This window comes from Molossus molossus, unplaced genomic scaffold, assembly GCF_014108415.1.
Source record: "Molossus molossus isolate mMolMol1 unplaced genomic scaffold, mMolMol1.p scaffold_m16_p_20, whole genome shotgun sequence".
Lineage (NCBI taxonomy): Eukaryota > Metazoa > Chordata > Mammalia > Chiroptera > Molossidae > Molossus > Molossus molossus.
In genome coordinates this window covers 10,973,104-10,995,195 of record NW_023425356.1, presented here as the reverse complement: position 1 = coordinate 10,995,195, position 22,092 = coordinate 10,973,104, and the positions used below count along the sequence as shown (strand labels likewise).

The window sequence follows — 22,092 nt, the reverse complement described above, 5'->3', positions numbered from 1 at the left end:
AAGCGTCTAAAATTTTCTCACGCCACAAGCGCATGAAGATTCCAAGAGCCCTCTGATGTCTGGCAGGGGAGGAAAAATTACAGTAGCGGCGAGTACAACGGCAGAAAATTTACAACTGACCCCGGAAACATTTTATTTTGCGTAGGTAACTGGAGAAGTTTCTCTGGCGACTCATTCCTTGATCCGGAAGAAGAGATAGCAAACTTCACTTGCGATTGGATTGCGTTACAAAGGCGGGGCTCTAGCGAGCCAGTCACGTTGACAATCGGATGTGACGATTCCGGAGGCCGCTGGCGGAGCTTGGCTACAGCTGACTGCTCCGGTGGGCGCGGTCTTCAGGAGGACCGAACAGTGCTGTGGGCGGGGCCACGGAGGCCACGCCCCCCGCGCCCACTGTGTGAGGCTCCGGAGGGAAGCCGTAAGCTTTGCGGGGCGGAGACTCGGCCGCTTCTCTCCGAGGCTAGGGCCCGGCCAGCGCCCTCAGCGGCGTCCCATCCTTCCGGTTTCCGTGGCTGCGCCGCCTCCCTCCGAAGCTTGGAGCTACGCCCTCTGGAGAGCTCGCCGTCGCCCTCCTTTCAGCTTCGAGCCCATTCAGAGTTGCTCCGGGGCAACTGCCGCCCAACATTTCTCGCTCAGATTCTCGCCCCTGGGAGGACCCCGGTCCCACACTGCCCACTTTCTTGGATGTGCTGACCCCTCCCACCCCTCTAATATGTCCAATAACCTACAGGGAGTCTTCTTGAAAGCCGCAGAGGAAAAGTCGGGCAGCGCCTCGCCCTGGTAAGTACAGGTTTCCGACCTCCCTCGACACACCCGCCCCTCGCCCGTCTCTTGGCAGGATGTCGAGTCGGCGTCGCTTCCTGTCGAGTTCAGAGGAGTGCGACCCGCTGGGTGAGCCACTCCAGGGGAGGTGCCCGTCTCTCTGGCGGTTAGAGCCCTTAGAGCGCATCCCTCTCGGAAACGTAACTCGTCCTCTGAGCCTAACGCAGCCAGCCCTGCCCTGGCCCGGCGCCTGCGGTTCCATAGGCGGACAGAATAGATCTCCACGGGAGAGGAAGAGCAACATGGCCGACGCTCCTGTGTGACCAAACCCTTCTGGAAGGTTCTCGCGCACTCGCAGGAAAAACCGGCAGCGACCTGCGCGGATTAGCAAGTGCAACCCAGGTGGCGCTGGACCTTCGGTGAAAATAGCCATAATTTAAGAGTGAGAAGGAGAGGATATGTGTTCATGTCATTGATAAGAGTATGTGAATTTAGAAACCGAGAAGTTGTTCTAGAATAAGGGAATCGATTATTTTTAAATATCAAATAACAGCTTTATTTGGAGAGGAAGAAAAGTTAAAACAAACAAACAAACAAACAAACCCGGAGATTCTCATGTAAAGTCAATCTTTGGAACACCGTGTTTGGAGCAGGGCTAGTGTGAATGCCATCTGTAACTGGATCTCTGTGTAAAAGAACTATATTTGAATGGGGAGAGGCCAGTGTGAAAGACATATTTGTAAATGTAGAAAGTTGGTTATCCGTAACTCAGTAGGTTGGTTTTGTTTTGAAGCTTCTATTAATCAACAAGTGAAATTGAAGCTGGAACAAAACTGTTAGCTCGGGTAGAGTACGTTGTAGACTCCTCGGGGAGTGGACGTGTACTAAGTGCGGAACAGTCGGGGGCGCGGGGCGGGGCGGGGCGGAGGAGGGTGTCAGCGGGAGAAACGTCTGTAACAAAAATAAATTAGCTATACCAAAAAAAAAAAAGTTAATGGGCCTGCAGAAGGAAAATGTGAAGAAGAAAGCATGGACATTAAGATGTAAAATCCGTGGAAGAGGATTTATGAAGAAAATCAAAGTAGGTTTAATCCTAACTTCATGAGGCTAAGTACCTCAGTTTTCATTTGTAAATAAGGCCGCCTAGAGACAGTTTAAGGATTAAAAGAGTGAATATACGTAAAGCAATTAGGAAATAGAAAAGCACTATTTAAATGTTGTTACTATACGAATACAACTTCTGTACAAATTGCGGCCCAAGAACTAGGTTTCCTTTAATTACGGATAGATTCAAAACCTAATTGTAATAAAGACTTTTAAGAAGCCATGTGTAATATTCTAAAGTGAGACGTAATGTTCTAAAATGAGATGGTCACTAAACGCGGTGAGCTGAAACAATACTAAAGTACTGCCAAGAAAGAACAATAATATTTCGTATCATTAAAAGAACCAGCTGTTGTGTATGTATGTTGCTTGTTGGATTATTTTTGGTGGAAGTTGTGGGGAGAGGCAAAGATAGAGCTCTGTATGGATATGCAAATGTAGGATTACTTTTTAATGACTGTTTATGCCTTCTACCTTGTTTTCGTACTCGGATATTGATGATAGCTGACTTACCCTAACTTTAACACAGTTTGTTTCAGGATTGCATTTGTTTTTAATATCAGAAATAAGAGAATAAGAACTTTACATTTTTATTTGTTGTGTACTTGAACTTTTTCATCCAGTTTTTAATCCTTTGGCTATCATTGGCAACTTTAAAACATTACAGATTGAATTATATTTTGATTATAGTCATGAGTCATTTGGAGTTCATTAACTCATTGATTTATGCATTGTTTTCATAATCTTCAAATGCATTTATTTCTTCAAACCACTTACTTTGGTTATTGGTTGCATGTTAGGTTCTATTCTGTTAGGTAACAATCTACATTCCAAATAGAATGTTGTAAGTCATTTGATTAATATCAGTTCTTTATTGGAAACTTAGTTTTCTTATTTTTCTGATAATATTTTTGACGGTACTAAATCATTTTCTTCATAAACTTAAAGTTACTTTTTTTGTTTTCTGTAGATACTTGAATTTTCTTGAGGTACTGCTTTTTCTTTAGTAATTTTTTTAGTTATATATATATAAAGTTTATTGTTTCAGGTATTTCTAATTCGTCAGAGTGTAAAATATAAAACATTTAATCTTATAATACAAAGAAAAAATCTGGAAGAGATTTGCGATAGTAGGTATTGTTTATTTAGATTTAGGCTTTAAAAATTTTTTTTTTATTATTGATTTTAGAGAGAGAGAGAGGGAGGAAGGGAGAAGCAGGGAGATAGAAACATCAATGAGAAAGAACATCAATTGGCTTCCTCCTGTATGCCCCCCATGGGGGATTTGGCCCACAACCTGGGCATGTGCCCTGAATCAAATCGACAACCTTTTGATGCATGGATCAATGCTCAACTGCTAAGCCGTACCAGCAGAGCTAGGCTTTTTTAACAAAGAGCAAAGCAGGAGTCAGAATGGTATAGTGGAAATAGGTAAGCTGCAGAGTTACAGAGACCTAGGTTTATATCCTAGCTTACCACTTATTATCAGTATATTCAAATATCTGGTTATAAAAGCATTCAATGAGTGATAAACTGCACTAAATGGAGAAACCAACTAAAGACTAGGATATGGGCCATGCTGGTGAAAAACCTTACAATCGAGAGGGGAGATGATGCGTTACATTTTTTAATAGTGTTGTGCACTGGATGTTGTGAGCACATAGAGAAGGGGATTGTAGGAAAGGTTTCTGGAGCAGCTGAGTTAGCAGAGGGAATTGGTAAAATAAAGCACCAGTATGGCTTATTACTAACAATTGGTATTTTTCATTTGATTCTCTACTACAAGCAGATAGCATGTGAGGGTTTGGTTTGTCCTGCTAATGAGATTATCTCTTCTCCGAGAGGATTTAGAGGATTTAAGAAAAGGATTGTCATGGTCACCTGTACATTTTAAATAACCAATGGCAGTATGGATTTGGGGGTGAAGGATCAGGTATCTAAGGATTCTATTTTAGTCCTTTCAGAGATGCTTACGGCCTGAACTACTCATATAAAGGGTTGCAATGAAAGAATTTTAAAAGGGAAATAGACCTTGTCAGTGCATTGGCATGAAGAAAAGAGGATCAATTATGATGCCAATTTTCTGGGTAGATACTGGTAAATTGAAATGAGGAACACAGCAAGAAAGCCGTCTGAGAGATACTTGAACCTAAAACCCAAGCTCAGAGCTGAAAATAAAGACTTGTAAGTCATCAGTTTAGAGGTATTATAATAAAAGCCTATGATAATACATCCCACAATAATAGGAATTAGGATGTCATATGATTGTCATTTGGCATCTATCTGCCCTTTACCCTTGTTCTTAAATGGGAAGTTAAATGGATGTCCTTAGCAGGGGGCTTGCTTTGGTTAGATAATGTTCCATTGTCAGCTCAGTGTGCATTTAGTTTTATACAGTGTAGGTGTTATTATGTTTCCTTTGATGTGTGTGTGTGTGGGTGTGTGTGAGGTGGAGGAGGGGGAGAGAAACAGACACAGACACATACCATGCAGGCTAACTGAAATCTATTTTTCATTAATCTTAATTTATGCATTGAATTTTTTGGATGCTTATGTTGGGCTTATGCTAAAGGAAACAAGAAAATGGATGGGATTGCCCAAGAGAGCATGCAGTTTTGAATAAATTATTTAATAACTAAAGTTACCTCTACTTTCTCAACTATAAAATAGAAATGGCAATACCAACCGTGCTGGGCTGTTTATTGGGATTAGGTTAATGACAAGTATTTATAATTACATCTATTATATATGTACATATTACTACATTATGTACTTATGTATAGTATATATGTATATTATGTAAGTACATACTGTTAAGTCATAGGTAATAAGATGGAAAACGTCTCCTCGCAAAAATATCTACAAACTGTTAATTGGCCCACAAAATTTTTACCATTACATTTCTAATATGTCAATGCTTCACATCAATATTGGAGTAGTAAAAAATGTCAGTTACATACTATTATAAATATGTTTAGTATACCTTTTATTAAAGTTCTCACAGTTTCAAAAGACTACCTGATTAATTTGTTTATACTTGAACACCAATTTTATATATATATTTATATTTTTTTATCCTCACCCAGGGACATTTTTGCATTTATCCTCAGATAGAGTGGGGTGGGCAGAGAGAGAAACATCAATGTGAGACATCGACTGGTTGCCACCCACAGGACCCCTACCGGGGTCGGGGACAAACTGCAACCGAGGTACATGCCCTGAGAGGAACCGAACCTGGGACTCTCTGGTCCGTGGGCTGACACTCTAACCGCTGAGCCACACTGGCCAGGGCCAATTTTATATTTTAATGGAAGATGATAACTACATATATTGGGTACTTATTATAATCCCAGCCAGTTCCTTCATTTACTTCCTCATAGCAAGCCTATTGTCCTCATTTTACAAATGAAGAGACAGATTCAAAGAGGTTAAGTAAATTTACCAATCAACTGATAATTGGAAGAACCAAGATTAGAAGCCTATAATCTTTCTAATGTATTGCCATTTTCTCTTTTCAAGCCTTAAACTGTATTATTTTTCCAATATAGTTTCTCAGTTCAAACCCTAGGTAATTTAAGATAATTAGCATTTTGATGATTCTTTTTAAGTGACCAAACCAGAGCATGGGATGCAGAATCTGATTTTAGTTTTAGTTCTGATATTAGCTAACAATGTGATCTTTAAGAAAACAGAATCTTTATAGGATTTTTAGTTAATCTCTTAAATGGAGTGTGTATTCTAGATCTGGAAAAAAAAGTATATTGATTGAAGAAGTACGAATTTTCACCCTGATGTATAATTTCTCTCTTTAGTATTTTGTATTTCAGTTTAATTTCTATAACTCATTCCATTGGATTTTTAAAAAATTATAGCTTGTAGAATTCAATTCAGCTAACATTGACTGTGATGCACCAATTGCTGTATTAGATATAGAGGATATATATATGGGATAATCTACCATTAAGGAATTTATGGTCTCTAGTAGATTATGTGCAGCTCTATGATATACTGGCATAGAAGAAGCTGTATTTTCCTTTCATTTTTGGAGAGGAATAGAAGAGAGGAGAAGGAGATCAATGATTAGATTTGAAAATAGAGTTTCTTAGGTCATCTTATTCTCACGCAAAGACTGTTTCAAACCTTTTGGTTCTCCTCACATCTCTTATTCTTAACATATAATATCATGCCCTTTTTCATAGAAAAAATAAAAGCTGTTAGATCAGAATTACCTCAACCTTCTGACGCAAAAGCTATAAACATACCTGCAAGCACACCTAACCTTTCTTCCAATTCCAGTGGAAGGAGATGTTTCTTTAGCTCTCTTGAAGGTTCAGTCCCTCTACCCTATCTTCTGGTTCCCATTTTCTACCTCCTTATCAAACCTTAATTATCCTGCTTCCTTTATTATTACCAGTCTCTTCCTCTTAATGACTCACTTGCGTATTTACACATGCTCTTGTTCATCTAAGCTTTAAAAAAAAAGCTTCTTTGACCCCGTTTTTAGCCTCCAGCTGCTAGCCAGTCTTTCTCTTCCTCTTTACAGTCAAAGTTCATAAAAGAGTTGTCTATATTTACTATCTTCATATCTTTTGTTCATATTCAAGTATCCTACTTGACCTCTCAGAAATTTTTAATAGAATCACCCACTTTTCTTGAATCTCTCTCTTTGGCTTCTATTGCATCAAAATCTCGTATTCTTTCTGTTGCTCAAAGAAAATGGGAAGCTGCTGAAATGTTTTGCGCAGGGAAGGGCCAATGGTAGTGTGCCGATTTGAAGGGGAGAAGATATGACTGAAGAAAAGACCAGTTATGAAGCTACTATAATAGTCTAAGCCAGAGATGATTGCTTGGACTAGAGTGAAGACACTTAATTTGAAAAGAAATGAACAGATCAAGGGAGATCAAGATTTTGTTGAATATAGATGATAAGAGAGCAAGAATTACTTGTTCTAACTTAGACATCTAAGGTGAATAAATGCCATTTACCAAAAGGTGGGGGAAAATAACTAGAAAAGGCCATGTTGAGTTTTAGGTGCATTTGAGATTCTGAATGGAAATGTCCTGAGGGAAGTTGGATATATAAGCCTGAATCTCAAAAGAGCTAAGATATGAATGTTTGGCTTATTGATATATAAATGGTAATTTAATTGAAGTCATGTATATAAAAAACAATCTAGGGAAAGCTTACAGAATAGAAAGAAAAGAATTCAGTCTAAGCTTTGGTGAATTCCAACATTTGAAGGCTGATTCAGATAGAGTAGGCAAAGAAGATTGAGGGAATTACTACAGAGGTAGGAGGGTGTCATATCTAGGAAGCCTTGGGAAGAGAATGTTTTGAGAAAAGGCACAGAAGACATTTTTGTGCTCATCCAAATATATCATTTATCTCAGTAATAATGATCTGTTTACATGTTCATGTACCAGGAAGTTTAAGTTCTTTTAGGGATTGTGGGTTAAACTAGGTTGGAGGCAAACAAACATTTTCTGTAAAGGGCCAGATAGTAAATATTTTAGTATCTTTGCAGGCCATATGATCTCTGCTGTAGCTACTCAACTCTGCTGTTGTAGCATGAAGGCAGCCATATACAGTACATGAAAAAATGAGTGTAACTACGTACTAATAAAACTTTATTTATGGGTACTGAAATTTGAATCTCATAAAATTTCCACATCACAAAATATTATTCTTGTGATTTAAAGAAAATAATTTAAAATATAAAAACCATTTTTAGCTTGTAGACTGCACAAAATCAGGGATGAGGCTAGATTTAGCCTACAGGTTGTACTTTACTGACCATTTCCCCATTACTGAGCTTGGTGCCTGAACCAGAACAGACACTAATTTCTGATCCAGTTTATATGTGATTTTTGGAGGGTGGGAGTTGATGAGGTGGGTTTTCCTCTAAAAGCCCCGAAAGCAAGAATTCATGCTGTTTTTAATGTTTGTGCTTCTCTTTAAAGATTAGCTTTTCATTTACTAAAAGTAAATATAACATATTGAAGCAATATCAATTAGCCTGTTTTAAATATTGTAAGGTGAGCCCTGGCTGGTTTGGCTCAGCGGTTAGAGTGTCAGCCCGAGAATCAGAGAGGCCCCAGTTCGATTCCCGCTAAGGGCATGTACCTCAGTTGCCATTTGTCCCTGGCCTCCGATTGGGGTCTTGAGGGTGACAACCACTCAATGTGTCTCTCTCACATCAATGTTTCTCTCTCTTCCCTCTCTCCCCTCCCGCTCTATCTGAAGATAAATGCAAAAATGTCCTTGGGTGAGGATTAAAAAAAAAATTATAAAAAGAAAATGCTGTAAGGTGTAGTTATATTATTTTGAGTTATAGAAAGGTAAAACTGAGTTCCAGTGCTTCCTGGGATGTATAGAATTTTTGGAATTTATTAAAAATCAGTACTAAGGTTTAAAAACACCCATATGCAGTAAAACACCCCTTTACACTTAAAAGAATTCTAATTATTATAATTATTTTTTGCCCTTAAATTTCTTTCTTCACTTGATCTTAGTCATGTAAGACCATACTGGTTTTGTAGGACATGGACTCTGCACTCAAGTTGCTAGAATTGAGTATGAGAGACAGTCTACAGATAAGTGAACAAACAGATAAATTTACACATTATGACAGCTTGTGATATGTACCATGAAGGAAATCAACAGGTGTAATGTTTGAGACTATGAAGGAGGGGAAAGGGTAGTTAGAGTGGTCAGATATTTGGGAAGTATCATTTATGCTGAAATTTGAGTTATGTGGGTGGGAGAGGAGTACCTACATACAGAAATAGCATCTGTGATGGCCTTGAGTCCCATGAGATCTTGGTATTTTTCAGGAACTGAAAGGTAGTTTTAGGAATGAATAACTTAAAGGTGCCTGCATTCAGGAAATCTACAAATAATTGATTATTCAGAGATTGGTATGGGATTTTTAAAAAATCAGACAATCTGTATAAAGAAATAGCTTGTAAGTATCCAGATCAAAATTGGCTAGATTTTTTTAAATTACTAAAATAAACAAATAAATAAAATAAAATAAAAATTACTGACTTTTAGTGTGTTCCACATTCATTGAAAACCATTCAGCTGAAATGACATTGCAATTATATATGAATTGACAGACAACCGGAACAAATATGAGTAATTGCCATACCAAGTACTCTTTGGCACCAAACTTCAGATGTGCTGAGACAATCAATAAATCAAAAAAAATGGTTCCTACATTGAGTAACTCAGTGTAGTCTCTAAAAATGTGGCACATTAAGGTATCACCTTAGCAAAAGAAGAATGGCTAACAGTAGAACTTGTGAGTCATTGTCAGTAGGAAGAACAGAATAGATGGGGGTGGGGGAAGAGTGAGGGAAATAGAATAAGCATAAATGGAGGTGAAATGAGAACCCTGATCCATAAAAGTAAAGGAGGAAAAACAAGAGGAAAGAATTCAAGGAAAAGGAGTGAGGGTGCGAATAGTTTAAGCAGAGCATATTCTAGTAAATATAATTTTATACAGGGTAAAACATTAGGAAATTCTACTTACAGTTTTAGGAATAAATGTTCCTATCTCATACCTGTTGCCTAATCACGTGAGATCTAAAAGCTGTGACCATATCTTTGACTATTTCTTCTACTTCAAAAATCTTTGTTTTGTAATATTTCACTTTGAAAAATCAAAGTGACAAATGATATACTTTTATTATATTTTATATATATTTTTAAAGTATTCGCAAATACTTGGTTTTAAATAAAATGTATGTACCATGTAGTATGTTGTATTTATTTACTCATGTTCTTTTAAGTGTTTCAGGCTGCATGTACCAAGTAGTTCAGACGGTTGGCTCGGATGGAAAAAATCTTCTGCAATTACTTCCAATTCCTAATTTCTCTGGAAATTTTATACCACTAGTTCAATCTTCAGTTATGTCTGATGCTTTGAAAGGGAATACAGGAAGCCCAGTTCAAGTTACTTTTCAGACTCAGATTTCCAGCTCTTCCACAAGTGCACCATCAGCTCAATTGCCCATTTTTCAGCCAGCCAATTCTTCAAACTATTTGTTTACAAGAACAGTAGATACAACAGAAAAATTTAGAGTTACTACTGTGGGAACTGAAAATTTTACCTCATCAGTTTCTAAAGTTCAGAGTCATGGTGTGAAAATTGATGGACTCACCATGAAAACATTGGCTGTTTCTTCCTCCTCAACACAAAATGATTCATCTTATATTTTAGTAAATACTCAGAGCCTTCCAATGACTGTGAAATCTCCAGTGTTGCCTTCTGGGCATCATTTACAGATTCCAGCCCATGCCGAAGTGAAATCTGTACCAGCGACGTCATTGCCTCCTTCAGTTCAGCAGAAGATACTTGCAACTACAACCACAAGCACCTCAGGAGCAGTTGAGGCCTCCCAAATACCATCTGTTATTTACGTATCTCCTGTAAAAACAGTGAAAAATGTAGTTACCAAGAACTTTCAACACATTTATCCAAAACCTGTTACAGAAATAGCAAAGCCAGTGATACTAAATGCCTCACAAATTCCAATGAATGTTGCAAAAGAGACACAATTGAAAGGTGGTCAGCATTCTCAAGCTGCTCCAGTGAAATGGATTTTTCAAGAAAATCTACAGCCTTGTACTCCATCTCTTGTTCCTGTTAAATCTTCAAATAATGTGGCTTCACAGATTTTAAAAAGTTTTGTAGAAAAGAAAAGTTTGGGAGATAATACTGTAAATATGCCACCATTGAGTACCATCAGTCCTAGTGGGGGACAGTCCAAAAGTATGCCTATTAAAGATAATGCTTTGGTTATGTGTAATGGGAAAATCTATCTGTTGGCTAAAAAGGGGACAGATGTTTTGCCATCACAAATTGATCAACAGAATTCTGTTTCTCCTGATATTCCACCAAGAAAAGATATATCACAGATAGTGAGTTCAAGTCCAGTCACAGAAATATCTAGAGAGGTTGTCAATTTTGTTTTGGCTAAAAATAAATCTTCCCAGATGGAGACAAAATCACTTTCAAACACCCAGCTTGCTTCCATGGCCAGTCTAAGGGCAGAGAAGAATAAAAACGTGGAGACACCATCTCTTTCTATCCTAAACCCAAATAATCTGAACCCATCCATTAACTACTTAAAACAGAGTAAGACTTTATTCATAAAGGCAGACTTTCCACATGGATTTAGTACAGGACAAAATGCCCCCCCAAAAGAAAATATCATCCAGAGCATAGAGAAAATAAGTTCCTCTGTTGGTGCAACAAGTATTACTTCACAGCAATGTGTTTTCAGAGACCAAGAACCAAAGGTAATTTTCCCATGTCAGGGTGTTCTTTTTATCTGTGTAGAATTTTTTTTTTTAATTCTCAAAGTTGTCTATAATATCTTTTCCCCCTTTCTCTCCCACCCTCCACTTCATTACACATACCATACACACATGAATACTTAATTAAGTCAAAGCTTTTATCTGAAGGAAATGTTTGAGGAGGAGTATAATTGAGAGAGTAAGCAGTATCTTTGTCTTGAATGATTTGGCATGCCTCATCCTTAAAACAAAAACAAAAACAAAATCACAGAGCAACAGGGTAAAGAAGAGTTGGAGAAGGATAATGTGAATTAAAAGCTTAGTAAGATTGTGTGTGTGTGTGCGTGTGTGTGTATTATACACATTAGTACACAAATGCATGCATATACATGTATATATGTATTTAAGCCTGTTTTTAGTATATGAAGAGATCAATATTATGCATATAGGAGAGCGGGGTGGGGAGGTTATTTGTTTTGTGGTGGTTAGCTATCTGATTATTTTTTTTTAGGTAGATGGAAGGGGTAGGACAGAGCCAATCAGTATCTTTCAAGTCATTTGTGGAAATAGGATTTATCAACATCTTTGATTGTTTTTTGTTTTGTTTTTTTAGTAGACAAGTTTTTCTTTGTTTAAGCACTTTTTTTTTTTTTTTTTTTACTTCTCATCTGATTATCCAACATACCCACATAGGAACCTTTCTGTTCTATTCAAGATAGTGTTTCTGTGCTCACTAAATATTTGTACCCACCTTTCCCTTACTTAGAGGTCTACTTAACAATGTCAGTGTTTCTTCCCTTTCAGTACAGAATTTATTGAACTCCAAAGATGTAAGGAGGTAAATCCTGATTATGTATAAGATTGGTTAAAGGTATAAGACTTTTTCAGAAGGTTACAATTTCCAATTAATGTCACATAGATTATTTTTAACTTGTCATTAGTCTGTATTCTCATTTCAGTTGTTTGAGAATTGAGTACCTGTTACCTTTCTAGTGCAAGAAGGTAAAATAAATGAGAAATTGCATGGGAAAATTTTAAGTGTATTCAGTACATTTTTTTGAGCGTGGGTGGTAAGGCAAGGGTAATGCAAACCAACCTTACTTAGGACTTTAAGCATGTTTGAAGTAAGATGAGGTAATCACTTAGTTGCCAGTCTGATAAAATAGTTTAAGTAATGGGCAGTATTGTTTATATGTTTTCTTTTCCTAATTTCAGATCCAGAATGAGATGGCATCAACATTAGAAAAAGTTACTCAAGAAAGAAATGATAAGAAAAATTCTCAAGGAGGAAGCAATAAGGCATATCTGAAGACTGATGCTGAATTGAAAAAGCTTTTTGGTCTCACTAAAGATTTGAGAATATGCCTTACTCGGATTCCAGACCATTTGGGCACTAGAGAACATTTTGATTCCTTGAGGAGTTTGGTGAAGAGTAACAATGAGACAAAGTTTATAGTGAAGGAGAAAGAGAGAAAACAGGTAATAGATTTTAAAGTGTTCTTTGTAGATACTCTGAAGAGACATGAATGTATTAATTTTCTTGATTTGGTTTTTAGTCATGTCTTAACATGAATAATAGTTACCAACTTTGCATATATATGTATTATACCAAAATGGTGTTAAAAAGAACCATATATGCACAAGTTAAAAATGCATCTCTGGTTAATTAATGATGTTTGTTTTAAGTGTTTTTATTTACCTACTATTTATTTTTTCATCATAAAATTTTAAAGAAAATGGCCATAGCTTTTAAATTAGTTATGCTACTTTGAAGACCCTATTTAAAATAAATAATCCAAGTGTAGGGAAAGTATAGGCATGCAGATGTTCATTGCAGTATTACTATTAATACCAACATCTTAAGAAATCTACATGGTCAATAATGATGAAAAGAAGCATCCCTGTAATTTTGCCTACTACCATTCTACCTATAAGATTAGAGATCAGTCAGTCCTTCCCAATGAAAATCTCTAGTATGTACCTACCATGCAAAGGGAAAACAAATCAGTTCTAGTTCTCACAAATGGCTGTTATATTTTGGTGGTAGATCAGTATAGATTCTAATGCTTAAGCAGGAAAATGTGAATTCAGCAATTTATTCTTATTGAATTTCATTAGGACATTGCTTTTTTTTTGGTACCATAAATAATAATCTCTCGCTGTAGTTGTTCTCAATATATTTTCTTGAGTTGAATTTAATTGCTATATATTTGTACCTGCAAACTTGTTAAATTTCAGAGCACACTTTATATATGGCACTAATAATTTGCTTTTTCATTGGAATCGTACTCAACATTGCAACAGGGTTTTGATAAGAAAAGAAAAGCAAAAATTGTTAAGAAGATGGATCACACAAAGAAGAGAAAAACCGAAAATGCTTATAACACAGCTATAAATGGAGGAACTAATGTCACCAGTTCCCAACGCACTAGCTGTATTTTACCAGCTTCAGAGGTATCACACCATAATACCGTCACAAGCTGCAACAAAACCAGAGAAGAAAAGAGAACTGAGGTGGAACACTGTACCCGTGAGAACCCTGAGAAAGACGCACTGAGTTCAAATGCAGATTTTGAACAAAGTTATTCTTTTCATAAAAATTATACTGAAGATATTTTCCCCATGACACCCCCTGAGTTAGAAGAAACCATTCGAGATGAAAAAATAAGAAGACTTAAGCAGATGCTGAGAGAGAAAGAAGCAGCCCTTGAAGAAATGCGTAAGAGGATGCACCAAAAATAATAAAATGTTGCTATACTTAAAAGACTTCAACGAATTAGCTGTTTTTACCATGTACTTTTTTGTTAAGTTAACTACAGATGCATTCTGAAAGTGTCTTTGAATATGAAATTTCATTTTCATCAGTTGAATATGAAATTTTGTTTAAGGAATACAGAAAAGGTTGATTCACATAATTTTTCAATCATCTACATGGGATATCTAAATCTTTGTTTACCCTTTTAGAAGGAAAAATATTCTGTTTTGTTTTGTTATTTTAAACTAGAATTCCCCTAGTTTGAATATTTGTGCAAGATTTTTGTTATTGGTTGTATCTTTAGTTAAATTGCTCAGGTATACTATTGAAATTATACAATCCAAGAGAGGCAATCAGCTCCAGACTTGGTTTTGCCACTGGGCTGGTATATGTAGTCACTTAGTCTCTTTACCCAAGAATTGATGATACCTTCTGTTCACCGTTGTAATTTTTTTTAGTTTCATGAAAAAAAAATGTATTATGGCAGCATTATTTAAAAATTCAAACATTTTTCAAGACTGAAGGATGCTTTTTTGTAACTTTTACAAAATAATTTCATATAATCCAAAATGAGTTTTAGAATTCAGGCTATAGAATGTATTGTTTGTTTAACATGATATGTTATTTCTAGGAAAATGCTTCTTTTTTTTTTTTAATATGGACAAATGTAACTTGGACTGTGTGAAAAGTAAATCTGAACAGTGGCCAGATTTAATACTTTTTTAAAATGTAAAATGTGGTTTTCCTTAAAAGAAGCAGACAGTTTTCTATCTGGTTATCTTTGATTTGGAGAGTTTGGGAATGTGGGGAGGATAGGGATGAACAGGAAGGAAGAAAAGGTTATTTAAAAAATGGTTAACAAGTCCCCAGAAGTAAGGTCAAATAAAACCTGTACATTGACCACAAAATAGAAAACAGAAAATACTAAGAAGTAGTAGAACAAATACAAAGTGATCAACTAGATTCTCTTGCCTTTTGTTTTTGTAATGGCTTTATTGAGAAAATTCATGTGTCATAAAATTTACTCTTTTAAAGTGTACAGTTCAGTGGCTCATTATATTCACAGTTTGCAACATCAATATCTAATTATAGAACATTTTCATCACCATCACCCCCCACCCCGCCCTAAACTTCATATGAATTAGCAATTACTCCACAGAACCTCCCTCCTTCAGCCTTAGCAACTACTAACACACTTTCTTGTCTCTCTACATTTGCCTGTTGTGGACAATCATATGCATGTAATGAATCATTCAAAATATGTTATTTAATGACTGGTTTATTTCTCTCTTAGCTAATGTCCAAGTTCATACATGCTCTCATATATTTTAGTACTTAATTTTTAAAATTAATTTAGTCTTTTGGATTTAAAAAAAAATCCTTACCTAAGGATATGTTTACTGATTTTTAGAGAGAGGATGTTTACTGATTTTTAGAGGAAGGGAGAGAGAGAGAAACATCAATGTGAGAGAAACATTGGTTGCCTCCTGTACATGCCCCAACCTGGGATTGAACCAACAACCTAGGTATGTGCCCTGACCAGGAATCAAACCTGTAACTCTTTGGTGTACCAGACATCACTCCAACCAAGCAAACCACCAGGCCAGGACAGTATTTAATTTTTTAAAGTATTCAATAATATTTCATTGTATGGCTATATATACCACACTTTATTCATTTATGGCCATTTGTGTTGTTTATGCCTTTGGCTACTAGAATGTTATGTTGCTATGAATGTTTGGGTACAAGTTTTTGTGTGGACATGTTTTCAGTTCTCTTGGGTATCTACCTACGAGTGTAATTGCTAGGTCATATCCTAACTTACTGTTTAACATTTTGAGGAACTGCCAAACTATTCCAGTCAGGTTGTGTTCCCCATACTTTACCAAAATGGATCTTGTTAAGGACACTGGTGTAGCTAGATCTAGTGATCAATTGTCAGTCTTCTTAATTTATCCATCACTGGGAACAGTTTCGTAGATCATTACTTCCTCAGAAAAATCTTCAGGTGTTTAATTATTAAAGAAGCCGTACATGAATATCATAAAATACAACAAGCTAAAATATTAAAAATTGAAGCTTCATATTCCCACTAAGCTAAAAATTTTAATATTATTAAGATATTAAATGTTAGGGTTAGGAGATACATAATTAAAGGCTACCAGTAAATAGATATTTAAAGTCATAGGTCTGGATAATGTCACTTAGAAGGATAGTATAAACATGATAAAATTGGGCTCATCTCTTGTCTGACTACATTAAAAATTAGAAAAAAACAATGAAGTTTGAGGATTAGAAGAAGAGAATATTAAACAAATTATATTCATAAATTTCTGAATAGTCCCTGACTATTCAATATATCAGTGTTTGTGAAATAAATTCCACTAATATTAATTGCATCCTCTTTTTTTTTACCCATTTGTTTCAGCCTACTTTGTCCTTTTGAGTTTTCTACTTTATTGTTAAGGTTTTGCTGCTCATGAAATCCTCAAGCACCCATATTTCTTATTATATTTTATGATACAAAATGTGGCTTGAATTCTTACAACAAAATTCCTAAAATTAGTCTGTGTCAAATGGTCTCAAACTCCTACACCCCATTCTGAAATTTACTTAAATTGGGGTTTTATTTTTACCACTCCACTAAAGCTGGTTTTTGTGTGTGTGTGTGTTTTTTTTCCCCAAAGTCTCCAACAGTTGCTATCTTATGGTCAGTTGACACTATCAGTATGTTATTGAAATATGTTCTTTGCTCTGTTTTCATGACACCATATTCTTGTTTTCCTACTACCTTATTGGCTGTTCCATTTTAGTCTCTGGCTGATTCCTTCCCTTCTCCATGATCTTGGTAATGTTGAAGTTTATTTTATATCTATACTCATATGATGATCTCATCTAGTTCTCATGGGTCAAAATGCCATCTCTATCTAGGAACTGCAATATTGTGTCTCCAACAGCCTTCTTGACATTTCCGCTTAAAAGTCTAATGGGCATCTTAAAATTAACACAGGCCAACCCCAGCTTCCGATTATCATCCACATTTGAAATTTGCCTCAACCAAACTTTGTATCTCAGTTAGTGACATCCAAATCTAGGCTTTCACTTGTTCAAGTAGAAACACTTGGAGTCCACCTTGACCCCCCCCCCCCAACACGCTCACACTTATATCCTGCAATGAGACTGTTAGGACATGTTTTGGGTTTACATTCAAATTATATCTGGAATCTAACCATTGCTCACCACCCCTACTTGATTACCTTGCATTATCTCATCTGAATTACTGAAATATCCCACTGTCTTCCTCCTCTCACCAGTGTTCTCCTACAACCTGTACTCAGCAAAATAGCCAAGTGGTTTTGTTAAAAGTATAAGGACAGGGAAAAGACCAAAAGTCCAATAGAAAAATAGGAAAAATACATGAACATACAATTCATCATAAAAGACAAAAACGATCTTCAGCCCTGGCTGGAGTGGCTCAGTGGTTACAGCATCAGCCCCCAAAGGTTGTGGGTTCAATTCCCAGTCAAGGGCATGTACCTGGGTTGCAGGTTCAATCTCCAGCCCAGGTTGGGGTGTATGCAGGAGACAACCAATAAATGTGTCTCTCACATCAAGGTTTCTCTCCCCATCCTTCCCTCCCTTCTGCTCTAAAAAACATAAATGGAAAAAATATCCTCATGTGAGGATTAACAACAGCAGCAAATGATGTTCAAACATGAAAATGTTCAAAAATTAAAAACTGGATAAATGCAAGTTAAAACTACTGAGATACCGTTTCTCATTTATCAGACTGGAAAAGATTTAAGAATATAACAACACATTATGTTTGCAAGGCTGTGAGGACATAGGTACATTTATATGTTGCTGATGGAAGTGCAATTTAGTACAGTTCTTTTGGAGGGAAATTTGGCATTGTCTAACAGAAGAACATATGTATTTACCTTTCAACCAGTAGGGCCAGCGATTCTATTTTTAAAAATCTATCCTAAAGACATGCCTCAAACAATATGAAAATATATATTCAAAAGTTTATTAATTACAATGTTTTTAATTGCAAAGTATTAGAAACAACCTAAATGCCCATTGATAGAAGAGTGGTTAAAAAATCCATGGTATATCCACGCAGAATACTAAGTAGCTGTAAGAATGAGGAAGAGCTCTATGAACTAATATGTAATGATCTCCATGACACACTGTAAAACAAACAAAAAAAGCAAAGTACAAAAGAGTCTATAGCATACCACTCTTCATATAAGAAAAGATAAAAGAAAATGCATAGGTATGTTTATCTGTGCAAAAGAAATACAGAAAGGTTAAAACAAAAACTAATGAGACTGACTAAGGAAAAGAGAAGAGGGGAATGGGAATAGGGTAGCAGGGATGATGTAGAGTAACATTTCTCTGAACTTGTATAGCTCTCACTCTTAAAATCACAGGGTTATCTCACATATCCTTCCCATACTCCCAAATAAATAAATGATGAAAACCAACCAGGAAATGAGGGGAACCCAAACTGGAATGCAAATACTAATGAAAGTACATGTATTACAAATGAATCACACTTAAGGCAATGGAAAAGACAACTAAACTAACTTAGCACTATCTTCAGTGGGTAGTGGAAAGTTAAAAACTTCAGTGCTGTGATCTCTTTAATTAGAGTGTTGCTCACAAGGGTATGAATTAGCAATCCTGAAACTACCTTTACGTATATATATATTAGAGTTGAACAAATAATTTTATATACTGCAGATAATAAAAGCCAGGTTTCTTACTGTTAGAGGAAGACATGAGGAAAGAAGGAAGGCTAAAATAAACCCTGTGGCAATGGAATAAGAATAAGGGATATCAGTATACACTCGTGGTTTTTACTATACATTCAGACAAATTAAGAAATGTACATATGCGTATATGGGTGGATTAGTATATATTCATATATTTCCTTAACTCTGTTCACCAAGAGGGCCTAGAAGCAGTGACACTCCAGAACAATGAACACACCTAGCACCAGATCTTGGTTTCTAAACACCATTCTTCAACATAAGGAACCAGGGCTCTGTGGAGAAGTTGATTCCAGGGCAGGCTGGGCCAAGGAATATACAAGATGATGCTAGACCATCTTGCGATGTCAGAAGGTAAGGAAATTCTTCTTTTAAAAAAATGGAGGCCTACCAAAGACAGAGAAGCTGATCTGAAGTTCCTATGTCCCAAACTGAAATAATTTGGACAATAAATAATGATAGTATTTAACTTTAATCCTTAGAATAAAATATACACAGTGAGTCTATACCAACGTAAAAATCAAACATAAATGGTGGAGAAGGGACAGTTCTTCCTTAAGTTGAATTTTAATTAAGAAATATAAATAGAAAGAAGAAATAGAGAATCATCATTGGAAGTGCTCCAGTAATACTATTTAGACAAGATTGACCAAAGGATGCTAAAATGACTGGACACAAGTTTGAGAAGGAAAAGGATTTTGCAACCTCAAAGTATCTCCCCCAAAATACTTATTAACTAGTTATAAAGAGAACGATAATAACTATATAGTGGAGAAACCTAGCAGGCACCAAGCTATCCAAATGATCAAGGTAAATATCACCAATAACAAGAATCCCTTGATATAATGCATGTGTATGGTAGTCTTTCCAAAAATACAAAATGTTTTAGTTATGGACTGAATGTTAGTTTCCTTCCTAAACTTTATGTGTTGAAGCCCTCACCCCTTGGTTCAGTTGCATTTGGCAATACAGCTTCTAAGGCAGTAGTTAAGGTTAAATGAGACCAGAAGGATGGGGCCCTGTTCCAATAGGTTTAGTGTCCTTATAAGATGAGACATTAGAATGCCTCTACCACCACCACCATCATGAATGCACTGAGGAGCTAGCATGCTCACACCGAAGAAAGGCCATATGAGGAGAGAATATAGAATGCAGCCATATGAAAACTGGGAGTAGGGCTGTGACCAGAAACTAAATCAACTGGAACCTTGATGTTGGACTTCTAGCCTCCAGAACCAAGAGAAACAGATTTCTGTTGTTGAACTCACCCAGCCTGTGGTATTTTGTTATGGCAGCCCAAACTGACTAATACTCTCCAAGCACGAGAAATCTGATGAACCCAAATTGAGGGACATTTTACAGAATCACTGATTATTATTCTTCCAAAGTCTTAGGGTCATAAGAAACAAGGAAAAGAGCGAAGAACTGTTGCAGACTGCAGGAGACTAAGGAAGGCAAAAAAAAAAAAAAAGGAAAAAAAGAATTACATACAATATGGGACCTAGAATGGGATTCTGGAACAAAAAAAAAAAAACATAAGTGAAAAAAAAATGTGAAATTTGAATAAGGTCTGTATTTTAGTTAATAATATTGCACCAATATTAATTTTCTGTTCTTGATGTAGAGTGTTAGCATTAGGGGAAGTGATACAAGCAAACTACTATTTTTGCAATTAGATCAAAACAAAAAGTTTAAAAACAAAAGAAAAGCTTTAAAAGTGTAAATGAGACCATTCTCTCTCTTGTTTTAAACCCTCTAGTGGCTTTCTATTCCACTCAAAATTGATGTCAAATAATACACAGTGACCTAAAAGTTCTGCACTCATTGTCCCTCTATCTCCACTCTCCCCATCCCCACTGAACTTCAGCTAGACAAGTTTCTTGCTGTTCCTTAAATATAGCAGGCACATTCCTGCCTCAGGCCCTTGCCTTGGTTTTCCCTCACTACCACTTATTATTCCTCCTGTAACCAACTGCATGACATGCCTTTTTTTTTTTTTTGGTCTTAACTGTCACCTTATCAGTGAAGTATCCTCCACTACCCTGTTTAATTTTGCACCCAATAACCTCCTGTAATTACATATTCTGATGTAATTTTTCCCCATGCCCCTCATTATCATCAGTATTTTGCATATTTTACTTTATTACTTTATGTTGACATACCATAGAGTTGAAGCTGCACCCAAGTTTAAGTTAGGGGAGAGGTTTTTTGTTTTTCTGTTTGTTTTGTTTTGACTTTGGTACCAAATTACTTTATTTGAAGGAATAGTACAAATGAAAAGATGTAAGTGGATGATTTGGTACACGTTATAGAAAAGGTAAAGGTAACTTCAACATGCATTTACTACTTTGTGACCAGGGAAGTCACCTCCATGGCTATGGGAAGCCAGCCTAAGGCTTAGCTCTCATCACTGTCTCCCAGGGTGTGCTAATCAAAGAGATACTCTGCCATGCCAGTTTCAGGGGCCCCTAACCTGTGCAAGTTGGTTACGTGGTCATTCAATTCTTTGATGGATTTCACTTGCTCACTCAGTGAGTCTCAATGAAGTCACACAAGTGAGGGTCATTTTTGTCAGTGGCCAGTTTGTACAAATCCAGTAGTGGCTTTTTCACATTTTTTTCCAAATGTAATGCACATTCTATTGCATTCAGCCCATTTTCCCATTTGTCATAGTCTGGTTTCTTGATATCCTGGAGGAAGATTCGGCCACCTCACTGGTTCTACAGCCTCATCAGTGTCTCAGCATGTTCCCTGTCCTCATGAGATTGGTGAAGAAAATATTTGGCAAAGTTCTTTAAAGCCACATTATTGTGGTCAGAGTAGTAAGACATGGACAGGTAGACAGAGGGAGCATAGAGTTTCAGGTTGATCTGGTGGTTGATGGCAACCTCCCAGTCCTGTTGGTAGTTCCGGTGCACCTGCAAGGTGGATGCAGTGGATGTCATGGTGGGCGGCTAAGGAGAGATGGCTGCCTGGTGATGGAGTGGGATGTTTTGGGGCTGTCCGAGGTGCTGTGAGGAGGTGGTGGAATGCTGAATCTGGGTGGCTGGCTAGGACAGGTGAAGTGGTGGTGCTTCCAAGCATGGTTGAAGCAGGACACCATGGCGACTCTCCGTGAAGACTGTCAGGGGAGAGGTTTTTTACTGTTTTGTTCACAGACTTCTGTCAGTGAATAAGAATGGAGAATGAACAGTCATATGAATGTGCTTCACCTCCAATGTTTCATTCTAGTTTCAAAGCAGGAAGAAAGAATAAAGGAGATATATTAGGAAAGCAGTACCTCTCTTCATGTGTTACTGTCAAACTGTTTGCAATAAAAGCTGAGAAAAAAATTTTTTGCTAGGAACATTACTGTTCAAACAAAATTTAATTTCTGTTGGTGAAGGAGA

The 22,092-nt window shown here is 36.6% G+C and overlaps 1 protein-coding gene across 3 annotated transcripts; it reads left to right on the top strand.

Annotated features, from left to right (window-relative positions):
• Positions 1–502: 502 nt before the first annotated feature.
• LRIF1 (ligand dependent nuclear receptor interacting factor 1) lies at positions 503–15,300 on the top strand. 3 transcript variants are annotated; one of them, XM_036273466.1, is made up of 4 exons: positions 503–780; positions 9,661–11,173; positions 12,386–12,649; positions 13,475–15,300. In XM_036273466.1, exons 1-4 carry the CDS (start codon positions 713–715, stop codon positions 13,910–13,912), a joined length of 2,283 nt encoding a protein of 760 aa, XP_036129359.1. In that variant the 5' UTR covers positions 503–712; the 3' UTR covers positions 13,913–15,300. The 3 variants fall into 3 exon arrangements, with proteins under 3 accessions (XP_036129359.1, XP_036129361.1, XP_036129360.1); XM_036273467.1 differs by lacking the exon at positions 503–780 and adding an exon at positions 1,820–1,843; XM_036273468.1 differs by lacking the exon at positions 9,661–11,173 and having other exon boundaries at positions 724–780.
• Positions 15,301–22,092: the final 6,792 nt, after the last annotated feature.